The following is a 21,369-nucleotide window of genomic DNA, read 5'->3' on the forward strand; positions in this document are numbered from 1 at the left end:
CTTTTTTTCATCATCAGGATGTAAAGCTGCAATTTATTGCAGCCTCATTTGATGCTGCAGGAAACTTTCTAAAGTGGCAAAGTTTGGAAGGAGGCGTCTTACAGGTATGTTTGATTTTAATAATCTTTTCTTGATAACACAACGTTCTGAGTGTCTTTAGCCCAATTAAGGCAAAGGCCAAGAGTTTGGTTACTACACTAATGACAGTTCATAACTGTAGAGCTAGGTTAGGGAAAATAGCCCTTTATTCTCGCTCACAATGATCTCTACAAAATCAAAAGTATAAATTCATCAACACTACCTTCATCCTTTGGACCAGCATAAATCTGGCATATTGGAAAGCTCTGAAAAACAGTGTTAGTAATTTAGAACCAACTATCTCTGTCTTCCATTCAGCATAGTTGCTCACGTGGGTAGTTTCTTATTAAACCTATTTTTCTTGTTGAGAAAAGTGTATTCTTTAGCTCTTTGTCCACATGTGTTTATAGATGATTCTATGAGTATGTCCCTATTAGATGCTGTCACCTATTTGCACACGTCATGGGGGTGACAACCAAATCAGTGGTTATGTCACTGTCAAGGCAGGTAGGAAAGCTGATCTACACTATTTTCTTTGTGTCGTCTTGGAATTTTTTGCTTTCTTATTTCTTTTGTTTTTAAATATAAAATATACACTTTGACCAGCATGTGCCTGTCTTTTTAATAACAGAAAGTTATAAATACTTGGTGGGAGACTTTACATAGGAAGGGGGACTACTGGGTAGAAGTACCCTTGGACACTACGCCCTTAGATTTCAGGGACACGGACATTCTACTTCAGCAGTACCATGCTGCATAGTTAGGTGGTGAAAAATGCAAGTTAGCAGCAATTAGAAAGTGCAATAGTAATTAGTCTATCAGAGAGAACAATTGGCAGCTGCAACATGTTGCAGAATAGAATTTGTTTAGCAGTCCAGTGGTGATCTAGGCACTCAGTACTTCTCTAGGCAGACAACTATAGGAACACTAGCAAGAACAATTGGGAATTGTCCGTCTCTTTTCTATTGGAGCACGTCACTTCAGACACTCCAGTGTCTACAGAAGAGCAGCTGACATTCAGGATTTATTTTGTTGTTGCCTCAGGATGAGCCATCTTGCATCTGCATCTCCAGTTTTAAGGAAAAGTAGTGTCTGACAGAACAGGTTACTAAGATAGTTACTATGCCTAGAAAATTATATATTGACATAGAAGTTTAGGTTTATTGGGGCACATTTTCTAGGGCAAAGCTTTTAACAGCTATCCAGAGCAAATGGGAAAGGAATAGCTTTCCCATTCAAAGCCTCTTTTAATGTAGTAGGTTGTGCATGATGATAAGACATTACAGTGCTAAAGTGGTCTCAATGCATAATTGTAGCAATTCCCAGAATTTCAGTTTCACACTAATAGAATTGTGTTTTATGAAAATTTAGACTTGATTTTCATTTCGGGAAAATGGCTGTGCCCTCCACGAAATGCCATACTCATTTAGTTAGACTTTGGTCCATTTTTTTCCAGATTCAGCTGAATCTGCTGTTCTTTGCTGAAAGTATAAATGTTGTATTAAAAAAAAAAAAAAAATCTGTTATTTGCTATAACTTTGATCCTCTGAGAATGCCAGCTTAAGAGAAACAGGGCTGTGTGAATGTGGACTTCTTTTCTTATGGGATTCTTGAATTTAGCAGAAGCCACTGATTGAGCTTGAGGCAGCACAGTGCATTTAATATTCAGTCCACAGAAAGATTGTTCTTGCCTGGTTGGATGCTGCTGTCCACAGATTTCTGCGATGGAACTGAAAAATGCTATGCAAGTATGAATAAACTAAACCAGCGTTTTAAGAACATCAATATTAGTGAAATAAATAACTGTATTTACTCCAAAATCAATCCTTCTCTTATTAAAAAATAGAACAAATATCTTTTGTGAGAACTCTGAATGCATAAGTGCTTGAGGTGCCTGTAAATATTTTTTGCATGAGAAAATGAGACCTTTGAATTAACCTAATTATAACCATGTTTTATTCAGCTTTGTCCTGATACCCAAACTAAATTGAATGCAGCTTTTGCTTTTGGAACAACTTACCAACAAAGTGTAAGTAATATATAAAATGCTATTTTGAATTAAGCTGCCTTATATGTCATTAGTTATTCAGTGCATATTGAAGAATGTTTGGAGTTTAGGCATAAGCTGCAACATGGAGTTCCTTCTTGTGAAATTGAGTAAAGTAAGTGTGGGGTTTTTTAAATTATTTAACTATATCACAAAACTTGTTTACTACATAGCATAATCACAATAAGTTAAACTGGCATTTGTATTTGTGAGGTCGCTGACTTAGCAGTTGAAGAACACAGTGCCTAAATAATGACAGCCATATGCTTTGTATCATATCTCCTAATTTTCCTACCACCATCTTCGGTCAGTTTTCATAGGGAAAGAAGGCAAATCCAGTCATGTGGTGCCTCTATATTGTTCCCATTTACTTTTTATTGTATGCCCTGATTTTAGTGAATTCAGTAAAGAGATTGAAAATGTGTTTTAATAGAATAGGTGACTCATCAGAGGAAAGAGATTCTTTAGCTGTCTTAACTATGAAAAAAAACCATTGGGGTTTTCCTACTTTACTAAACACCAGGAAAGGAAGAGAGGATAGAACACTAAATCACGTCAGCTGCAGAAATGGTTCTGCCAGTGATAAAGTTTCAATTTTTGTCACTTAATGTGTTAAATGGGAAGGTGGTACTCTCTTTGGCAAGGGAGTGGAGAAAGAAGCATCTTTATAAAACTCCATATGTGTGCACAGCATCTCATACCTCTATATGAATATTGTTTATTAATTACCATCTAACATTGAAAACCATTCCCCACATTATGTGTTGAAGTGTAAAAATATATAAACTCTGGATGCTATTTAGGTGGTGTGAAAGTCTTGGAAGGCTGTCAAAGCTTAGTCTGGGAAATTTAAAGTGTTTACCAAATAACATTGACAAATCTTTGTTAAATATTTTTATTCTTCCATATTGTTTAATGTTGTTTAATCCATATTTCAGTATTTCAGACAGAATGAAAACATGTTCTATTTAGGATCACTGAACTAGTCAAGTATGGGGGTTTTTTTCTTTTTAAAATCTTGATTATTTGGTCTTGAGTCTGTTATTACCTGTTATTCAGTATTAATAACAGTTAATATGGTTGGATTTGAATAGACACATCAATAACTTACTGAGTATTTTTTAGTATAATTATTTTCATCCATTGTATACGTTACTTTTTTTTTTCCATATGGCTTTGGAGAAAACATGGTTGACAAATTATAGGAGTATTTAAACATGCATGGTTGTTCACATATGCAAAAAGTTACCTACTTTCACATGTAATTTCTTCACACAATCATAGAGTGGTTGAGGTAGTCGGGGACCTCAGGAGGCTGTCATGTCCACAGCCCTGCTCAAGCAGGGCCATATAGAGCAGGTTGCCTAGGACCATATCCACATAGGTCTTTATCTCCAGGGAGAGAGACTCCACAGCCACCCTGGACAGCCTGTGTTAGTGCTTGGTCACTGTGACAATGAAAACCTCTGTCTTCTGATGCTCAGAGGGAGCCTCCTGTTTCAGTTTATGCCCATTGCCTCTGGTCTTGTCACTGGGTGCTGTTGAAAAGAGCCTGGCTCTGTCTTGTACACCCTCCCTTGCACAATATTTGTACACATTGATAGGATCCCCCTGAGCCTTCTTAACTCCAGGTAAAAGAGTCTCAGCTTTTCTTCATAGCAGAGATGCTTCAGTCCCTTCCTCACCATAGTGGCCTGTGCTGGACTGTATCAAGTAGCTTATTTTCTCTCCTGTACTGGTGGGCCCAGAACCAGATTCAGTACTCCATGACTTCAGCATTTATGTTTCTTGACTTTAATGTTTACACTGTTTCAAATTTTATGTCTGTGAGGTTCGCTAGGATATTTTTTCCAAATCTCTTGAAAAATGTTAAGAGCTTCATTCTCCACATTAGTCATTCCAGTTAATTGCAACCATTTCCGAGAAGTTTGCATAAAATCATTAGTACTTTGTAATTGTTTGCAGATAGCTGGAATGCCTTGTCTATCAGTACTTCAATAAAGCATTTTGACACCGTTTCCCGCAGCATTCTCAAGAAACTGGCTGCTCGTGGCTTTGACAGGTGCACTCTTCACTGGATGAAAAAATGACTGGATGTCAGGCCCAGAGAGTGGTGAATGGAACTAAATCCAGTTGGCAGCTGGTCACTGGTGGTGTTTCCCAGGGCTCAGTAGTGGGTCTGGTCCTGTTTAACATCTTTATGAATGACCTCGACAAGGGGATCAAGGGCACCCCTCAGCAAGTTTGCAGATGACACCAGGTTGGATGGGATGTTGATGTGCTGGAGGGCAGGAAGGCTCTGCAGAGGGATCTGGACAGGCAGGATTGATGGGCCAAGGCCAGTTGCATGAGGTTCAACAAGGCCTAGTGCCAGGTCCTGCACTTGGGTCACAACAACCCGCAGTGCTCAGACTTGAGGAAGAGTGGCTGGGAAGCTGCCCAGCAGAAGAAGAACTGAGGTTGCTGGTTGACAGCCAGCTGGTCAAACATGAGCCAGCATGTGCCCAGGTGGCCAAGAAGGACAATGGCATCCTGGCCTGTACAAGGGATTGTGCAGCTGGACCAGGGCAGTGATTGTTCCCCTGTACTGGGCACTGGTGAGGCCACACCTCAAGTGCTGTGTCCAGTTCTGGGCCCCTCACTGAAAAAGGACACTGAGGTGCTGGAGCATGGAGAGAAGGGCAGCGGAGCTGGTGAAGGGTCTGGAGCAAAGTCCTGTGAGGGAGCTGAGAGTGTTTAGCCTGGAGAAAAGGAGGCTCATGTGGGACCTTGATGATTCTGTGATAGTCTCTTTTGTGAAGAAGTGGGACAGATTCCACAATAATTTTGTAGGGAAGGAATCCACAGCTTGACAAAATAATTAAACAGTTAAAGTGATCTTTTTATTTTCACATTTTTTCCTGTAGTGCAAAATTTCAGTTTCTAAGATTTTATTGGATTTTGCTAATCCAGTCTTTTATGACCTGTTCCTTGAATATAATGGTGGCGATGGACAACGACATCTTTGGGCCGTGCCAGTTTTAAATTTGAATCTTCAATACAATGAAAAGTTTGTTAATCAAGGTAAGATGATGCTAGTAACATGTCTGAAATTAAACAAGCTGAAAACTTCAAGCAGAAATAATCTATATTAATTACTGTTACTATGTTGTTTTTAAAGATACCACAACACGCCATAACTTGTTTCCATTTAAAAAATTTAGTATTTTGTGGGCAGGGCAAGTTCTGATAGTTTAAGTGCAAGCTTTGGTTGCATACACTGTTCCAATCAGTAATATGCACAAGTAGAATAATCTTATTTCATTATGCATTTGTATAAATTGAAAATAAACAATTTTATATCCTAAGTAGTTACCATGTGTTATACAATCATATGTGTTGTTTCTAACACATTTCATTCTTTTTGTGTGTTGAATAATGTGTGCGAAACTGTTATGTTTTTTTCATAGGCAGTAATATGAACAACTGGCTTTTGACTCGTCGATTTTTTTTGGTGGATACACTTAGTGGAAAAGAGAATGACTTGGGAAAACCACCAAGGGTAATTCGGATTGCTAGCAAAATAACAATAAGGTGATTAACTCATATAATATATAGTACATAGAAAATAAAGCCAGTGTTGCACAGTCTGCATTTTATTGTCTTAAAGTGGTTTTATTATGTATTTTCTAATATGTCTAATATGTAATATATGCTGCTTTTTCCATTGCATATTTTGAAATAGCATGAATTTCCATAGGTTGTTCTGATGAGTGAAAGAAAACAACATTGACTTGTGGGAGTTAAAATCACCATGATTCCCTTCCAGGTACAAGGATCAGACCGTGTTTGCATAATGCAATTTAGCAGGTGTTCAGTCGCCTCATAGAAGCAGGTGTTGTCTGGAAAGGCCTAAAAACTCCTCTGTTCATTCTTTTTCAATGTGTGTGTTGCTGACTATACAAGGGTGTTATTTCATACTCCATATTATTTTTTGCAGTATTTTTACAACCTGTTGCTTATTCTGTTATACAATCCAGAGTAGGCTTGTAGTCATTTAACTGAAATTGTGAGACTACCTGTTAGAGTGAATACTAATTGCTCATCTCAGCTGGAATATATTTTGGAAGAAACTTCTTTTCTCCTTCTTTTTGTGATGTCCTCCTGTGAGATGCAGACAGGTAAAGATTGATTCAGGTATTTTCTTACAAGTAAACAACCCTTCCCATGTTTTTCTTTTTATATATTTGTGTACATGCCTTTGTACACTCCAGTTGCTTTTAAAATGTGAAGTGCCATGTCATTGGGTTAGAAATTCACATTTTATTGATCAGGCTGTTCTGTTCATTTAGTATTTTCTTACAAGTTTCAATGATTGCTTTCCAAGCACTCATCCATTTTTTTGTATTAAAAATCATACTCTCTATTTCTGCAGTATTCGTCTGGTATCCCATACACAGAGAGGAACTATCTACCCTCCTCTAGTTACTGTTGCTTACACAGATGTGCTTATCCAAAACCCTGAAACCCAGAGTGTCATGGTGAGATCTTTGTGCTACCTTAATTATACTTTTAGTTCTGTTGAAATTCTGGTTTTTGGCAGTGCGTTATAAAAATCTAATAAGCAGTTTCTCATTCTGATCAGTTTTGAAGTTATAAGTTTTCACTAACACCTTTTAAGACAAATCAGTTAAAAGAATTCTCTTTTCAATTTTTCTTCAGTCTTTTTTAACTTAAAATACTTAGAATTTGAAGTTGGTTTTATAATGCTAAATTAGGCTACAGTTCAAATAAAATTATACACACAGTAATAGGAAAATAACAGATAAAGGACTCTATAAAACACTGCAAACAATTTATGCAAGGAATTATTATTTTTATTTAAACAATGCATTAAGGGGAGGTTGTTATGACACAAACATTTCAGGTCACCTGTAGTTTAGGTTAAAATATTGGTAATGTATTTAAAACATCCTGTAGTGTTTTGTCTTTCTGTACTGAAAACCACCAAATTCTGCTGTAGCAGATGGAGAAGGGGCATTTCCTACTTGCCCTTTCGCCTGCCTTCATGGGCAGCAGCTCAGATGTCCCGTTCTTCTGCCTTGTTTGTGTGTTAGATCACACTGCTTTAAAAAGTAAAAATGTTGATCTCAGGATGGTAGAATAATCATTCACCTATTAAAAAAAAAAAGAATATTAGCATTTTCTGCTTGTCAACCTTCAACAGTTCAGACTTCCAGTACAAAGAGATATCTAGCTAGAAGAAATTTGTGGTGCTAGAAGCATTCCTTGAGTTCCATATTAGTTGCATGAAAGCAAGAGAATTAGAAAGTAGAAAAATCAAGACAGTTTTTGCATGCTTAAGTGATATCTTTGTTTAACCACTGAAACAGCGCTGTATCTACAAAGTAATTCATTCAAATAGTGATGGTAGGAACAATTGTTTTCAGTTCCTCAGCTTTCTGTCATATGATTTCATCCTTACATCTATGTGAGATCTATTTGGGTATTGTCAATTTTGGATGTCTTGTTGCATTTAACAAATTTTATGCAACTAAAGAGAGACACTGAATTTTGTTACCAGTTTCTGTAAACACTGAGCTTCTAGTAACTGAGGATATCTAGACTTAAGTCCAAGTGCAGTGATAGAAGGAGGTCTGACAGGAGCAAGTGTTTGGGGAAGACAAGGTGTAGGGAAGGACGGATTGTTTTGGGGGCACGGAGGGTTGATAGTTCTTTTAAATTTAATTAAAAATACTATTTATTATCATATTTGTGTTAAATTTAGCTGTTTAGTGACAAAGACTCAGGCCAGAATATTACAAAACCAAGCCAAACATTTTCTCTTCCATGTACAAATTTTTCAGACCAAAGTCAAAAGAGGTCTTGGGTTAAATTTAAGCTAGAGGGAACAATTTCGATGCTGCATGACAATTTTTATTTCATTCAAGCTGAAAAAACCCCAGTATCTGAGCTATGCAAGTTTACCATATGATTTTGCACATTGGTGTAATTACATCAAGGTTGCCTTTAATCACTGATGAAAGGGAAAGTATCAAACATTCAGTGTCTCCTTTCAGGAGGAAAAAAATCACGCACATTTGAAAGAATTCCAAATAGGTATAGCTGGTAACTTGCAGATGGCAGGCACCCATCCCCAGCATTGCTGCTGGTGAAATCTGCAGTAAGAGTAGCATAGCACATGCCAGTACTAAGCCTGGCACCAGAGCACACCAGGTCATATGCAGTAAAAAAAGATGTATGTGGTACTTGTATAGTAGCCCTAGATGGGAATTCCCACCAACTGAAACTGTGACAGCTATCACTGTCTGTAATGGTTGTAGCACTTCAGAGTTCTATGCGTGTTTACTTTTTGTACTTTAATATTCAGGTTTCTTTCGCAGTCAGCTACGAGATGAATCAGTCAGAGGCTCAGATTCAGACTGATGTAAGTTGTAATTCCATTTAATTTGTTAATATAATGATTTACTTCTATTTTGTGTTTTTTTAAAAATATCTGCAAATAATTTTTTGTTATTTTCAGATTGCATTGGGTGTGTTGGGTGGACTGGCAGTGTTATGGTCCCTTCTCAAGACTGCAGGCTGGAAGAGGCGGACAGGAAGCTCCATAATTGACTTGCAGGTATGAACAGCTGGCAAACTGAGATGGGATATCTCTTCCTCTCTTTAAGGACACCTTTGCTGTTGTTCCCTGTGATTATAACTATTCATCTTCTTAAGGTAACTGAAATAATTTCTAGCCTAGCTGCATAGAACTGTGCCCCAGAGTTAGGCTCACTTGAGAAAGTAGGTTTTTGCATTCTTTTTGATGCTGATATTGTCATTCAGGAAATGCTGCTCTAAAAAAAAAGGTATTTACAGAGCTATTCTGATCAGTTGAGTGGACTTAGTTTTCAGATTAATTCTTCTTTGAACAAAGACCAGCATGCAGGAGTTTCAGCTAGTCAATATACAATAAATATATAACTAGAGTGGAAAACTTGTTCAGGGCTACTTTTCAGTACTAGAGTTTCCTATGTGAGCTGCATAACATTTTATATGAATGCATTATAAGCATATGCATTACTTAATTAGCTTTACAGATGTCTACAGCTGTTTTTCTAATTGCAGACGGTTTTCAAGTTCTTACTGTTCTATGCTGGAGACCTTGCCAACGTTTTCTTTATCATCACCTTGGGCACAGGGATTTATTGGCTTGTGTTCTTCAAAGTAAGTGTTTTTCCAGATTTGGATGTATAAAAACTTAGTAATACTAAATCTGTTTTTACATTAACACTAATTTTCTTTTTTCTTCTGTTCTTTTTTTTTTTCTTGTCAGACTATTGAGGCAAGTTCTATATAATATTCTGTTTTGTGTGCTTAAATTTTGTGTTCACCTGTTTCTTTTCCTTAGGATTCATTGTACTTTCAGTCTGCTTAATAGTCACTTAAAATAATTTACACATTCAAAATGATTGCACATTAAATATTGATCTTTTTTTGGAAAAGCTTATTCACACTTAAGCATTTATTACAGTTGTCACATATGCCAGGTGAACTGTTTCAATGTAACTTCTCGATTATAGGCTCAGCAGTTTGTATCTGTCCTTTTACCTCTTCCATCTCAAGAAGAAGATTTTGTTACATACATAGCGTGTGCGTTTAGTTTAAAGGTAAATAATTTTTTCCTCGCCATAAAATATATGTCAACATGCTTCTGTATAGTTTCAGTAGGCTTGTTTTTAAGTATCTTGTATAGTTATTAGTTGTTAGTGTGTAGATGTTATGTCCTAATAGTTATATTCTTCTAAGAATTAAGTCATTTTTCCATAGAAGTTTATTTTGTTGAGTCCTTATAGGAAAATAAGTATCTCAAGATGGTTACAAAAGAAAGACTGAAAAATCATTCTTTCAAGGATAAAGGTATAAAGAAACCCAAATAAAATAGCATCGTGTCAAGAAAGCAAGTACTTTTGTTTAAAGCAGAATGGACGTGCTGTGAGTTCCTGATTAGAAAGAAGACAGATTTAAATAATTATGTTCAAATATGTAGAATTCTGAGATCACTGTTCTGCCTTCATGGCACACACAAATATTGTATAAATTATGGGTATTGTATTGAATTGGAATTCGTAGTGCAGGTTAGTATGTTACGGGGAAATATTTAGTCAGTTTTTTTAATTTGTTACTTTGCTGTATTTTCTTCGTAATTTTGGACATCATCACATGACTTACCATTATTCCAAGCTTTTAAACAAACATAAAAATTATCAAAAGCTGGTAATAAAGTTGCAGTCTCATGTATAGTCAAGATATTGCTTGTTATGTTTAATGAATAATCTATGCAATGACTATTCCTTCATCACTGTGTATATGCTATTTCTGTCCTTACTTCTTGTGTTTCTCCATTTTCTCTCTTAGGCTCTACAATTTTTACACTTGCTGGTTTCACAACTTACTATTGATATTTTCTTTATTGACTGGGAAAGACCTAAGGGCAAAGTTCTTAAAGCAGTTGAAGGTAACTCAAACTACACTTGTTTGTATAAGCAGCTTTGGTGAAATTCAGATATTACTCTCAGATATTTAATTTTAGAGCTTTACTGTATGTACTCTTTTTAGGTGAAGGTGTTATTAAAAGTGCAGCTGCGCCTGTGAGCATATGGAGGACATACTTTATAGCAAATGAATGGAATGAAATTCAGACAATGAGGAAAATAAATCCTCTCTTTCAAGTGCTTGCAGTTCTTTTTTTTCTGGAGGTAATATTACTATTATTATTATTACTATTATTATTTATAATTCATAACCAGAGTGTAACATAAGGGTCTGGTTTTTAATTCTTGCATTCTGTGTGGTAATAGGGAATCACCTTTAAATTCACTTGAAATCATGTAAAATCATAATAATTATTTTACAAGTCATTGCAATATTTCATTAAGGAAGACTTAAAAAAAAAATCCAACCTTTAAATACCTTAGAGACCTTTGTTAGTTTTGTTTGGGGTTTCTTTTAAGGTAATGAGTTACCTTAAAGGGCTTAAGAGACTGATAAATCTGTGTACACACTCAATTCTTTATTTGCCTACTAGCCCATTCCTGCCACAGTCTATTGCTTTATTTCTGATTTCATATTTGTCTGAACTGCTAATTTGCTGCAGAATTTGCTAATTCCTTCCTGCTAATTTGCTGCAGTGCCCTTTTCTAATGCAGGAAATAAAATGTGCCAGTTCTGTTCCTGATGGCAGTATGCCTTCAGTTACAGCTTCAGGATATGTGAGAAACTGTGCTTTAGCTTTTAAAAAATGTTTTGGTTTGTTTCTTTTATAGTTTAGTAATTTTTTGTATCTTGGGAAGTATTCTTAGTGTTTAGCATATAGTTGTTTTTGTGAGGTTCGTATACATATTTTAATACTCTTATTCAATTTTATAGTCAATTTTTAAATTTGTCCTTTAAATTAAATAATGAAAGTCCTGAAACTTTCCTCATTCACTACGTGAGCATTTTTGCTGTTGGTAAATACCAGCCAGGACCAACTTAGTGCCATTTTACATAAGAGGAATGGGAGAAAAGAGAGCACCTGTTCTTTCTGCATTCTGCAGCTACCTGAAAGGAGGGTGTAGTGAGGTGGGTGTCTCTTCTCCCAAGTATTAAGCACTAGGACATGAGGAAATGGTCAACCCACCACCAGTATATTTTGGTGCAACTTCTGTTCTGAAAGATTTTCACTCATTTTTTTCCTCTTAAGTGTTTCAACACATAGTGTTCCTCTCTTTTAGTTCGGAACTTTTTCTAGATTTTTTGTTTAAAATAGATTCAGCCATACAGATGGTGGAGGAAGATATTTTTCTATTAAATAAAAGCAAAAAAAAAAAAAGTCTTTTAAGAGTTGCAAAATACGTTACTAAAGTGCTTTAACACTGGAATATATAGGACTAAAGAGCTGAAATTTTGCAGAAATTATATCCCTATGCAATACAGCAGTAGAATCTTCTGGAGTTTTTCAGTAAAAACCAATATTGTCTTCCTGTGAGATTTAGCTGCATGTTTTTTAATTTATGTATCAACCCATATATGTACAGGTTATGTTTTAATTACGTTTCTCAGTAACAACACTGGATCACACAATTGAGCTCTGTCATAGTGAGCATGCTACTACTCCCAGGTCCATTTTTCATTATTTTTTCTTAGTTCCTGTTGTGATGGAAACAACAGGATCCTAATTAATACTATTCATTGTCTCCTGTTGTTATATTGACCTTCTTGTCTCTTCAGGTGGTGGGATTTTCTAACCTGGCTTTAATGGATGCTTCTTCCAGTCTTACAAGAAGCAGTGAGAGCTATGTAGCTCCTTGGAGCCGCATTTTAAGATTTGGTGTGTCTGCTGCACTCTGGGTAGCCATTGCCCTCTTACAAGTATGTGAAACACATGACATCCTGAATTATCATTTTCAGGCTGGTTCTTGGAAGCTAGAATAAGTCACTAGGCTGTCCAAACTGCTTATCATAGCACTGGGTATGTTCTTAACTGTTATGTTTAGTTGTTTTAGCATAGTACACCTTTGGGACTCAAAATTAATCTTCTGAGATATGAGACATCTCAGTTTGGAATCAGAATTTTGATCCTCTCAAAGACGTGAATTTATGCAAATGCTTTGTTTTATTTTAAATTACTCTGAAGCATCTGACAAGTTCAAAATGAAAAGCAGGTTCTTGCTACAACTTTCCTTCTTAAAGGAAGTATTATGTCAATCCTGTTTCATAAAGTCCAGTGCAACAGTGGCCACTACAGAAGTCTATTATTTGTGGGTGTTAAGTGGTGAAATTAATTGCTTAATAATGTCAAATCTGATGAGCTAATAAAAGAAAATTTGGTTGATTTATTTCAGGTTACATTTTTTGCTGTGTTTTATGAAAGATTTGTTGAGGATAAGATAAGCCAATTTGTTGATTTGTGTTGCGTGAGCAATGTAAGTATTTCTTAGTCTCATTTGTAGAGTGGCATTTTAAATAGAATAGTACATAAGATAGTTTTAAGAATAATAAATAATATTTATTCATTTAATTTAGATTACTAGCTGACAGCCAAACCTGATGTTTCTTACAGCTCATTTTATTGGTGAACTCTGTAAGATTTCAGTTAAACTTTAATTGGAAAAAGATTCCAGAAGCATAGGTGTCCATATGTTCTTTTATACCTCTGCTTTTTAGGGGTTGTTTTTCTTTTTTTTATTTAAATTGGTTGCATGTGCTGATACAGAATTCAAAAATAACACGTTATAACAGAAATTAGGTGTGGAAGCATTTGCTGCCATTCTGTATATTGGTTTGTGTTTTAATCCTTCTGACTTGCAGGTTGTCTTGGTTTTATTTAATACACTTGTGTTCACTTTCTGCTCCTATCTTGTGTTTGTCCCTCAACTGCTGAACTTCCTTTTGTCCCTCTTAACAGTTACCACCTTTTGCATGTATTTTCATTTACTCATATCTGAACTACTTCCCTTTCTCTTCTTTACATATGGGTCTTGAAGCTTTGTACTGCAGAAATTCCCTTTTAACCAAAGAAGAGTGCAGTCAGAGCAGACCGGATTACCTCATTTGTCCAGAACTTCTTAAAAATACCGATTCGCCCCTTTTATCAATCTTTCCAGCCTTAGTTATTCCTCTTCTGTGAAACACCCATGTAGCACTTGGGTTGTAGAGAGTTACTTTTGGAGTTCATGTGATGTAAGATTGTATCATACTGAATGATAAGCATAGTATCATACTGAATGAAGCTCTGTTAAGTACAGTCTTTTAGGAGTTCAGCTGAAATCATGCCTGTGTATTATGTAGCACAGAAATAACCTTTGAATCAAAATAAAATCTAAGCGCTTTAACTTCTTGGCTCAATGGAATTAAGCAGGGATCCTTGCTGTGATAAACTAAACTTGAAGCTGGTATGTGTTTCTAGTTACATGTAGATAAAACTCATTAGTAAAAGAGTTGGTAAATATTTTTCTCCCATGTTTTTTTGGTACCTGCCTACTGTGTATTTGTAGCAGGGCTGGCTGGTTTGACTGATCTTCACTGTGAATTCAGAAGATCAAAAGTAAAATGATAATTGTTGATTAAAGTGTTCTTTTCTTCCCCCATCTCTTAGATTTCAGTGTTTCTCTTGTCACACAACTGCTTTGGTCATTATATCCATGGTCGCTCAGTGCATGGACATGCAGATACCAATATGGAAGAAATGAATATGAACCTGAAGAGAGAAGCAGTAAGTAAAAGTATTCAAGTTTATACCTGCTCAATTATTTATTTTATATAAAGACCCTGCACCTTTGCATTATGGATCTGCAGTTGTGCACTGCATTGAACCATGTTACCTAAAGATAGCAGCTGTTAGTATGTAAATATATGACTCAGTAGTTCTTCTAACTAGCTCTTTATCTTTCTTTTCTTCACTATTTCTTCTTGTTACTTCTTCAGATTTCAAGGATATAAAATTCCTGTTTCTGTAGAAAGATTTTTTCACGTATTTAAGAACCTTCTTTTCAATATTTAAGCTTTTCATAAGGTCACAGCCACATTCAAAATGGTGCATACCAAAAAGCTTTTGTAAAGAGACAGATCTGAAAAACTAATGCAGAAGCACGTAACCTTCCAATTAATTCTTTTAGTCCATCTCTTCTACTACGGTGGATACAACCCATTCTTTATATAAGTTAATTTGCATAAGTATTTTTTCTAGTTTGTCATATGTTGTATCTTTGCTTCAAGATCAGGCAAATATAAAAGGTCTAATACAAGATCAGAAACCACACTAAATTTCATGACATCTTGTATCTTTTTAGGGACAACTATGAAAGTACCTTAAATAAGGATATTGCTATTTCAATATTAAGTGGACAGAAAAAAACCAAAACCATGTGAAAATTAAATCTCAAACACTGAAATATAGAGGAATTTTATTAATAATGTTTTTGACTTGTGTGTTCCTACAATTTTTTTCCTAATTTCTTATTTTCATATAATTTTGGGAAAAGCAGGAGGTTTTCCCTATGAAGATGTCAATTTTTTTATTTTCTTGGGGTTTCTCAGATTTCTAAAATGTGACCTGAAAAACATATGGAAAAAGTCAGGAATCCAAAACAAAGAAACAAAAAAAGCGAGACAAGTCTAGAATAAATTATAGACCTAAAAGAAAGGTCTTGAGAATGAATATCAGAATATGTATTATTAGAAGGTAATGAACCGAACACAGGTGAAAAGAGAACTATGACTTTGTGACAGCAGGGGTCAGGATTTCATGTCCTATGGAAATCTTGCTGCAATAGAACAAGAGTGCAGTGGATTCAAATATTTAGAGATATTAAATATTATGTATACATGAAAGAGAGGAAATGAAAAGCTTTTTGACTATTTTTGGGTCTATGAATGGCATTAATAATGTTAATTTACAATTGCTTTAATTGTATAGGAAAATCTGTGTAGTCAGAGAGGTTTGTTACCAAACACAGATGGCCAGACATTTCAGATTTCCATTTCAAGAAAAATGCGACTGCACTATGACTGGATTCATGAAACCTTAACAAGAGTAAGTGAGATATTGGTATTCTTTAAATGTTATTTAAAATACGATTTTTTTCTGCTGAAGTCTTGGTCTTGTTCTATTTCAGAAACGTGGTCCTGCCAGGCTTTTGGACTCGTTTGCAAATACTTTCGAACAAAGTACAAGGGCCTACAATGCCATGAACAAATTTCTCAGTTCTTTTATTGATCACGTATGTATGTTGACATTACTGTATTAAGGAAAATATACTTATTCTAAGTAGCTACTAAAAATTGTAAATCCAAAGGAACTGTAATTCCTCTTCAAGCATATGTGCTTTAAGATTTGTTGTTCTATGGCAACCAGAACAGTGCTTCATTCAAAAAAAAAGAAACAATTGGAATGCTGTCCAGCAGTGCAGACTGCACTTAAAAATGACAAATCCTTTTTGTTATGTACTTACTTTCATCTTGGAATAGACCAGTGGGTTTTGTTTCATTCATAAAGATATAAGTAGCTGTACTTCACTTTGTAGCAATTTTGAAATCATAAAACAAGAAGTGTTGTTTTGCCTTTTCTTACAGGTTCACAAAGAAATGGATTATATTGTTAAAGATAAGTTGCTGCTTGAACGAATCCTTGGCATGGAGTTCATGGAACCAATAGACAAAAGTATTTTTTATAATGGTAAAAAGACGTGTGGTGTTTGTATTATTTTAAGTATCCCAGTTTCTGTGTAGATTCCTTTCCCAGGATTTACAATCTAAAATGGACTTTACAGCAGGAGGGATCATTCAGTGACTGCTTGTGAGGGAGGTATTTAAGAGAAGTTCTTCAGGTTACAGAAATCCTATTTATAATTTGTCGTTTGACTGTGATGTTTTTTATTTAAGGCAGCTGAAAGGATATACAGATGTGCACGTGTTTATGAAGTTCATAATCATAAGCACTGATAGAAATACATTGTTTGATAGTCTGGACTGCCATAGTTCCCAGAAGTTTAGATACAAATCAGGATTTCATGGCACTGAAATACACAATTTGTAATGAAAATACACTGTTTCAAATCAAACCTGTATTGGACATTTTTTGAAAAAGTAGGAAGAGGGAAAAGAGTAGGTTTCCTTTAATTGTTTACATTTTCTTTTCTCTTTTAAAAGTGGTGCTTTTTGATAAAATAAAGAAGTAGATAAATGGTCTAGAGTACTTTGCCTATGAAAAACGTACTTTCACCTTAAAAGACCCATTTTTTGGGGCACTGTTAACCATTAAACAAAAATAATGCTCTGAACCTCCTCCATAGTAAGGCATTAAGTATATGTTTTTATGATCTTGTTGAGTTGGGACCAGAGCTAATAGTTACTAAAAATTTCAGTGACGAGGAAGTTACATCTGGTTCTCGGTTTAAAACAACTTTTTAAAATAACCTAATTGAGATTTCAGGAGTAAATAGAGTTGAATGTGACACATGGGTTTTACCTGTTGTGTTCATCAGTATGATGCCATTTTATAAGTGAAAAGTTTGTGTTATTTTTCAATAGAATGACAGAACTATCTCTATGTTGCCGTAGAATGCCATAAATTGCTATATCTCTGATTTTCCTTTTTCTTATCAGCTCTCTCAGCATAGACTGATGAAACTCCACAAACTTGCAACTTAAAAATAATAATTTGTAAAAGAATATTCTCTTTCCACAGATGAAGGACACTCTTTCAGTGATGTTCTCTATTATGGCAATGAAACAACACTGCTCATCTTTGATATCCTGTTTTTCTCCGTTGTGGATTTAGCTTCCCAAAGTTTTGTTTTAGCAGCTATTCTAACATACTTGCAACAAGAGGTAAATTTCAATTTAAGAACACAGTAATATTTTTTAAATGGGAGTCAGTATGGCAGTTTAAATAGTTAACTAGATAATAGAGTTAGCAGTATGCAGTGACAGAAGATTATACTGAGAACTTATAAAATAGTTTTTTTTATTTATTTTGTCAAATAGACTTGTGAGAAATTAATTTTGTTCACATGGTGATCCTGAATGAAGAGGTTACAAATAATTTGTAGTAGAAAACACAAATACCTGTTAAAATTAATCACACGTAATTCTATCGTAATTTAGGGTGGAAAGGTAGTGGAAACTTTTTAAAAATGCTAAAGGAAGTTAAGCACCTAATACATTCATATTATTCACAATTTAAAGACAATCTGAAGTTACTATTTTATCTTAGATACTGAAACATACTGATGTAAGTATTTCTTCATTAATACATGTTTACTAAAATGCTCTTAGATATTTAGGTTTATTCGTAATACACTTGGGCAGAAGAATTTGGCATCCAAAACCTTGGTGGATCAAAGATTTCTCATTTAATTAAGAAGATGAAGAACTGTTAAGGATTTAATCATGGAAAATATGAACATGATCGAAGCGTCTCTGACCTGCAGATTAATTGTAGTGCACTTTTCAACAATAACATGTTGTGTGCTATTAAGCTTTATTTTTCTGTATTTATAGGGGTTTTTTTTTTTAATTTCTGAACACTAAGCCATAGGCCTTTAAAAAGAAAGGTACATGTGAACAAGACAGAAGTAAACTTACTGCTGTTTTTATTAAAAAAAGATAAAAATTATTTTATGGCTTTTGATAAGATATGGACCACTGACTTTGAGGCAACAATTTGAGCATCTGATTGACAGCAGAGGTTGCCAACTCTGAAGTTCTGTGAAAATACCTTCAATCTTTTTTCTTTAAGTAATTTTGAGGTGTGATGTTTACCAAATATATGTCGAGTTTTACACAGCATGGCTTTTATTCTGAATTAAGGTAGTATTTTAGGAGGACTTTTTAAAGATCACTTATTTGCAGCGACTCCCACTTGAAAATTTACTTTTCTTTCTTGTGTCATACAGTATTGTATGATTCTGTCTCTTCTCTTGGAGTTTACCATTGTTTTTCTTGGGTGTGGCCTGCACATGATGTCCCATGTGTTTGAGGTACAGTGGTGTTACAGTGATGTAGAAAAAGAGGCTATGATGGAGCAGAGGAGATGGTCATCAGCATTTCGGATTTTTTCCTGATCTTCTGTCATGTGATGCAAGATGCTCAGGGAAACAGCAGTAATTATTCTGTTCACTTTTTCCACACGAGTGAAATGGAAACAATTTTTTAAAATCTTTTTAGAATTGTTTTCACAGGTGCTCATGTACCTTTGGTCTCTTAATTTTCTGACTTTATTATCTTTAGATATAACAGAGACCATAATCATTTTACCGTCATCATATTTTTGTAATTTAGGCAAGTTAATAATTACTCAAGTGCCACCTACTAAGTGTTAAGGGAGATTATGAATGGCCTTCAAACCACCTTAAACTGAGATGTCTACCTCCCATATTTATCACTGAAAAGTCTCCCAACCTTTTTATACTTAATGTTTTTTCAGTAAATGGTTAAACGTGAATAGTGTTTGCTGGGTTTATAGCTGTTACTTGTCTTTAGATGATTCAACAAGAGACTTACACGAGCAAAAATACCAGAAAAATGTAAGTCAACATCATCTCATGTTTATTCTGAAACAGAGACTGAGGACATGGTTGGTTTAACTTAGCAGATTTCCAGTTCAGACGTGCTTATCTGAGTTGAAGCAGCATTGCATTTCAGATGGTTTTTGGCTTCATAAAGAGGAACATGTTCTCATGTTGGTACCATGTCATATCATATGAAACTTAGAGTAACATGGACGTAAATCTCACAGTCGCTACTGCTGCACTGCATTTGCTTTTGGTGTTGCAAAGTCTGTGTCGCTTCCTAGTCCTATACAGTTGCTATTGACTGATAGAATGTGCCTGCCAGTAAGGCTGTGACCAGAGAGATAACTTGAAAAGTTGATTTCCAGTGGGACATCCATTTATTAATGTGCAGTTTAGCATGGGCATTTCCATGTCATGCTTTTGTCTGCTTAAGGACACAATTCTTAATTTGTTGGTGCATACTATGCCTCAGAAAAGGTGTGAATACAAAGCTTCTAATGGAGTGGATTGTCCAAGATAAATAAAAATAAGGTTGTTGCATTTATGGTGAATGTAGTAATTGAAGTGTCCATTAGGTTCTGGATCTGTTTAAACAGCCAAAAATCGTATTTCCACTGGGAACCATGACTGTATGACCTCATTAGTTGTGAGGTTTCTTGTCAGTGATCTACTGAGAGCCAAAACTGTAAATTAAGCTAAAGAGCCATCTGAAAAAGAGTCTGCAGTAGGACATTCACAAAGCAAAGTTAGCCTCACCTGGTGTCCAGGTATTTCTTTGGTGGATATCTTTGCACAGCTTCACTGAACTTAAGTCCTTACAAGTTCTACTGCAAAGTCAGTGAACGAGAGAAAATAAAATCTTTGTCATGTGACCGTATTTACTCAAGCTAACAGATGTGACAGAAGGGGTGTAGGGCATTGCTGTGGTGCATTAATGAGCGAGGGTGACCCTGATGAAGTGTCCTAACACTGGTCCAATAGAACTGTGCGTCACTGTCAGTGGTCACAGGCACAGGCTTGTTCTCTGTGAATTCTGATGATGTATTCATGATTATGCAGTTTTTCCAGGGAACAGAACCACACCTCAACCATACGTTCTCCAGAGTGGTCAGATTTATGACCAACTGCAGTCAGAATAACTAAACTAACTAGACTTGGGTGAATCAGAGAATGTCTGAAAGCAGAATGAAGATGTAGTTGTGGCATCTGTAGATGTGTGGTTTTAATTCATTCGGTTTTTATCAGTTCTGTACCAGCAGAAATGGAGACATTTCACCATGTGGGCTCTCACTCTGGGCTCTCTTCTCATTGCTTGTGCTAACCAGGTACACTTGTCCATACAAAACTCCTGCTTTGAGTTTGCTTTAGATATGCCTTTAATTATCTGCTGCACAGAAAGGCACGTGAAAGCTTTAATGACCTTGAATTTTGCAAGAACTACTGCTAAAAGCAACTCTTCTTACAGAAAAATGATAAATTAATCTAAAAACATCCTGTCAAAACACTTCAGTCACTTGGCCCTCTCTTTCTCCTCAGTGTACATACTACTCTGTTTTATTTTTCCAGATCATTTGTTAATATGTTAATATAGCTAACATAGGCACTCTGCATGATTTAGGAAATAATTACAGGAGTCAAAAGCTCCAGGAATTCATAGAAGCTTTTCTTCATTCTTGCTGTCCAGTGAACACCTGGAACAGGTTGACTGAGCTTTGTTCCCCTATTCCGTGATATTTTTTCAGGAAATACCAAGCTCGGTATTTGTTCAATAAATATCTCTTGTGATTGTATTTCCAGCTTAATGGTTTTGGGTTTTTTTAATTAATATGCATCTACAATGTGTTGTTCATGTGATGAGTGTCTTTCAGGTTTCTAAATGTTCTGTTTGCCCACATGGTATTTCAGTCTCTCCTGTCTGTTTCTCTGAGCAATAAAAAAAAAGTCAAATATTGGAGATGGGTTTTTTTCCACTTGTTAATTGAGTTGACCCAAACCTACAACGTGTTTCTCCTTCCATGCACGAGAGTCTGGCCAGAGGCTGCTGCTGGCTCTACAGTCCAGAGAAGCTCTGTCAGAACAAGAGTGAGAAATGGGTTTTGCAGTCAGTGCAACAACAAAGGATATGATTTTGGATAGCCAAAACTAATGGAATGAGATGGATGTTTTTTGCCAAGTTAGAGACCAAAGGTACAGTAACTTCAAAAA

At 35.5% G+C, this 21,369-nt stretch overlaps 1 protein-coding gene across 4 annotated transcripts in view; it reads left to right on the forward strand.

Annotated features, from left to right (window-relative positions):
* The window catches only part of TMEM67 (transmembrane protein 67), a 34,021-nt gene extending 12,903 nt beyond the window's left edge, over positions 1-21,118 (forward strand). For 2 of the 4 annotated variants that reach the window (XM_042036066.1, XM_042036063.1), the window contains exons 10-29: positions 18-104; positions 2,042-2,107; positions 5,032-5,188; positions 5,575-5,698; positions 6,540-6,645; positions 8,496-8,552; positions 8,649-8,747; positions 9,236-9,334; positions 9,444-9,452; positions 9,691-9,777; positions 10,526-10,625; positions 10,727-10,866; positions 12,380-12,520; positions 12,994-13,074; positions 14,247-14,363; positions 15,567-15,683; positions 15,766-15,870; positions 16,223-16,325; positions 17,337-17,479; positions 17,927-21,118. In XM_042036066.1, the coding sequence (XP_041892000.1) occupies positions 18-104; positions 2,042-2,107; positions 5,032-5,188; positions 5,575-5,698; positions 6,540-6,645; positions 8,496-8,552; positions 8,649-8,747; positions 9,236-9,334; positions 9,444-9,452; positions 9,691-9,777; positions 10,526-10,625; positions 10,727-10,866; positions 12,380-12,520; positions 12,994-13,074; positions 14,247-14,363; positions 15,567-15,683; positions 15,766-15,870; positions 16,223-16,325; positions 17,337-17,479; positions 17,927-18,007 (2,019 nt within the window). In that variant the 3' untranslated portion in view covers positions 18,008-21,118. The remainder of the gene's footprint in view (positions 1-17; positions 105-2,041; positions 2,108-5,031; positions 5,189-5,574; positions 5,699-6,539; positions 6,646-8,495; positions 8,553-8,648; positions 8,748-9,235; positions 9,335-9,443; positions 9,453-9,690; positions 9,778-10,525; positions 10,626-10,726; positions 10,867-12,379; positions 12,521-12,993; positions 13,075-14,246; positions 14,364-15,566; positions 15,684-15,765; positions 15,871-16,222; positions 16,326-17,336; positions 17,480-17,926) is intronic. The other 2 variants (XM_042036065.1, XM_042036064.1) reach the window with 2 other exon arrangements.
* The last annotated feature ends 251 nt before the right edge of the window (positions 21,119-21,369 follow it).

Source organism: Corvus kubaryi, unplaced genomic scaffold, assembly GCF_017639235.1.
Source record: "Corvus kubaryi isolate FWS band 111438036 unplaced genomic scaffold, C.kubaryi_AGA036_p1.0 37385, whole genome shotgun sequence".
Lineage (NCBI taxonomy): Eukaryota > Metazoa > Chordata > Aves > Passeriformes > Corvidae > Corvus > Corvus kubaryi.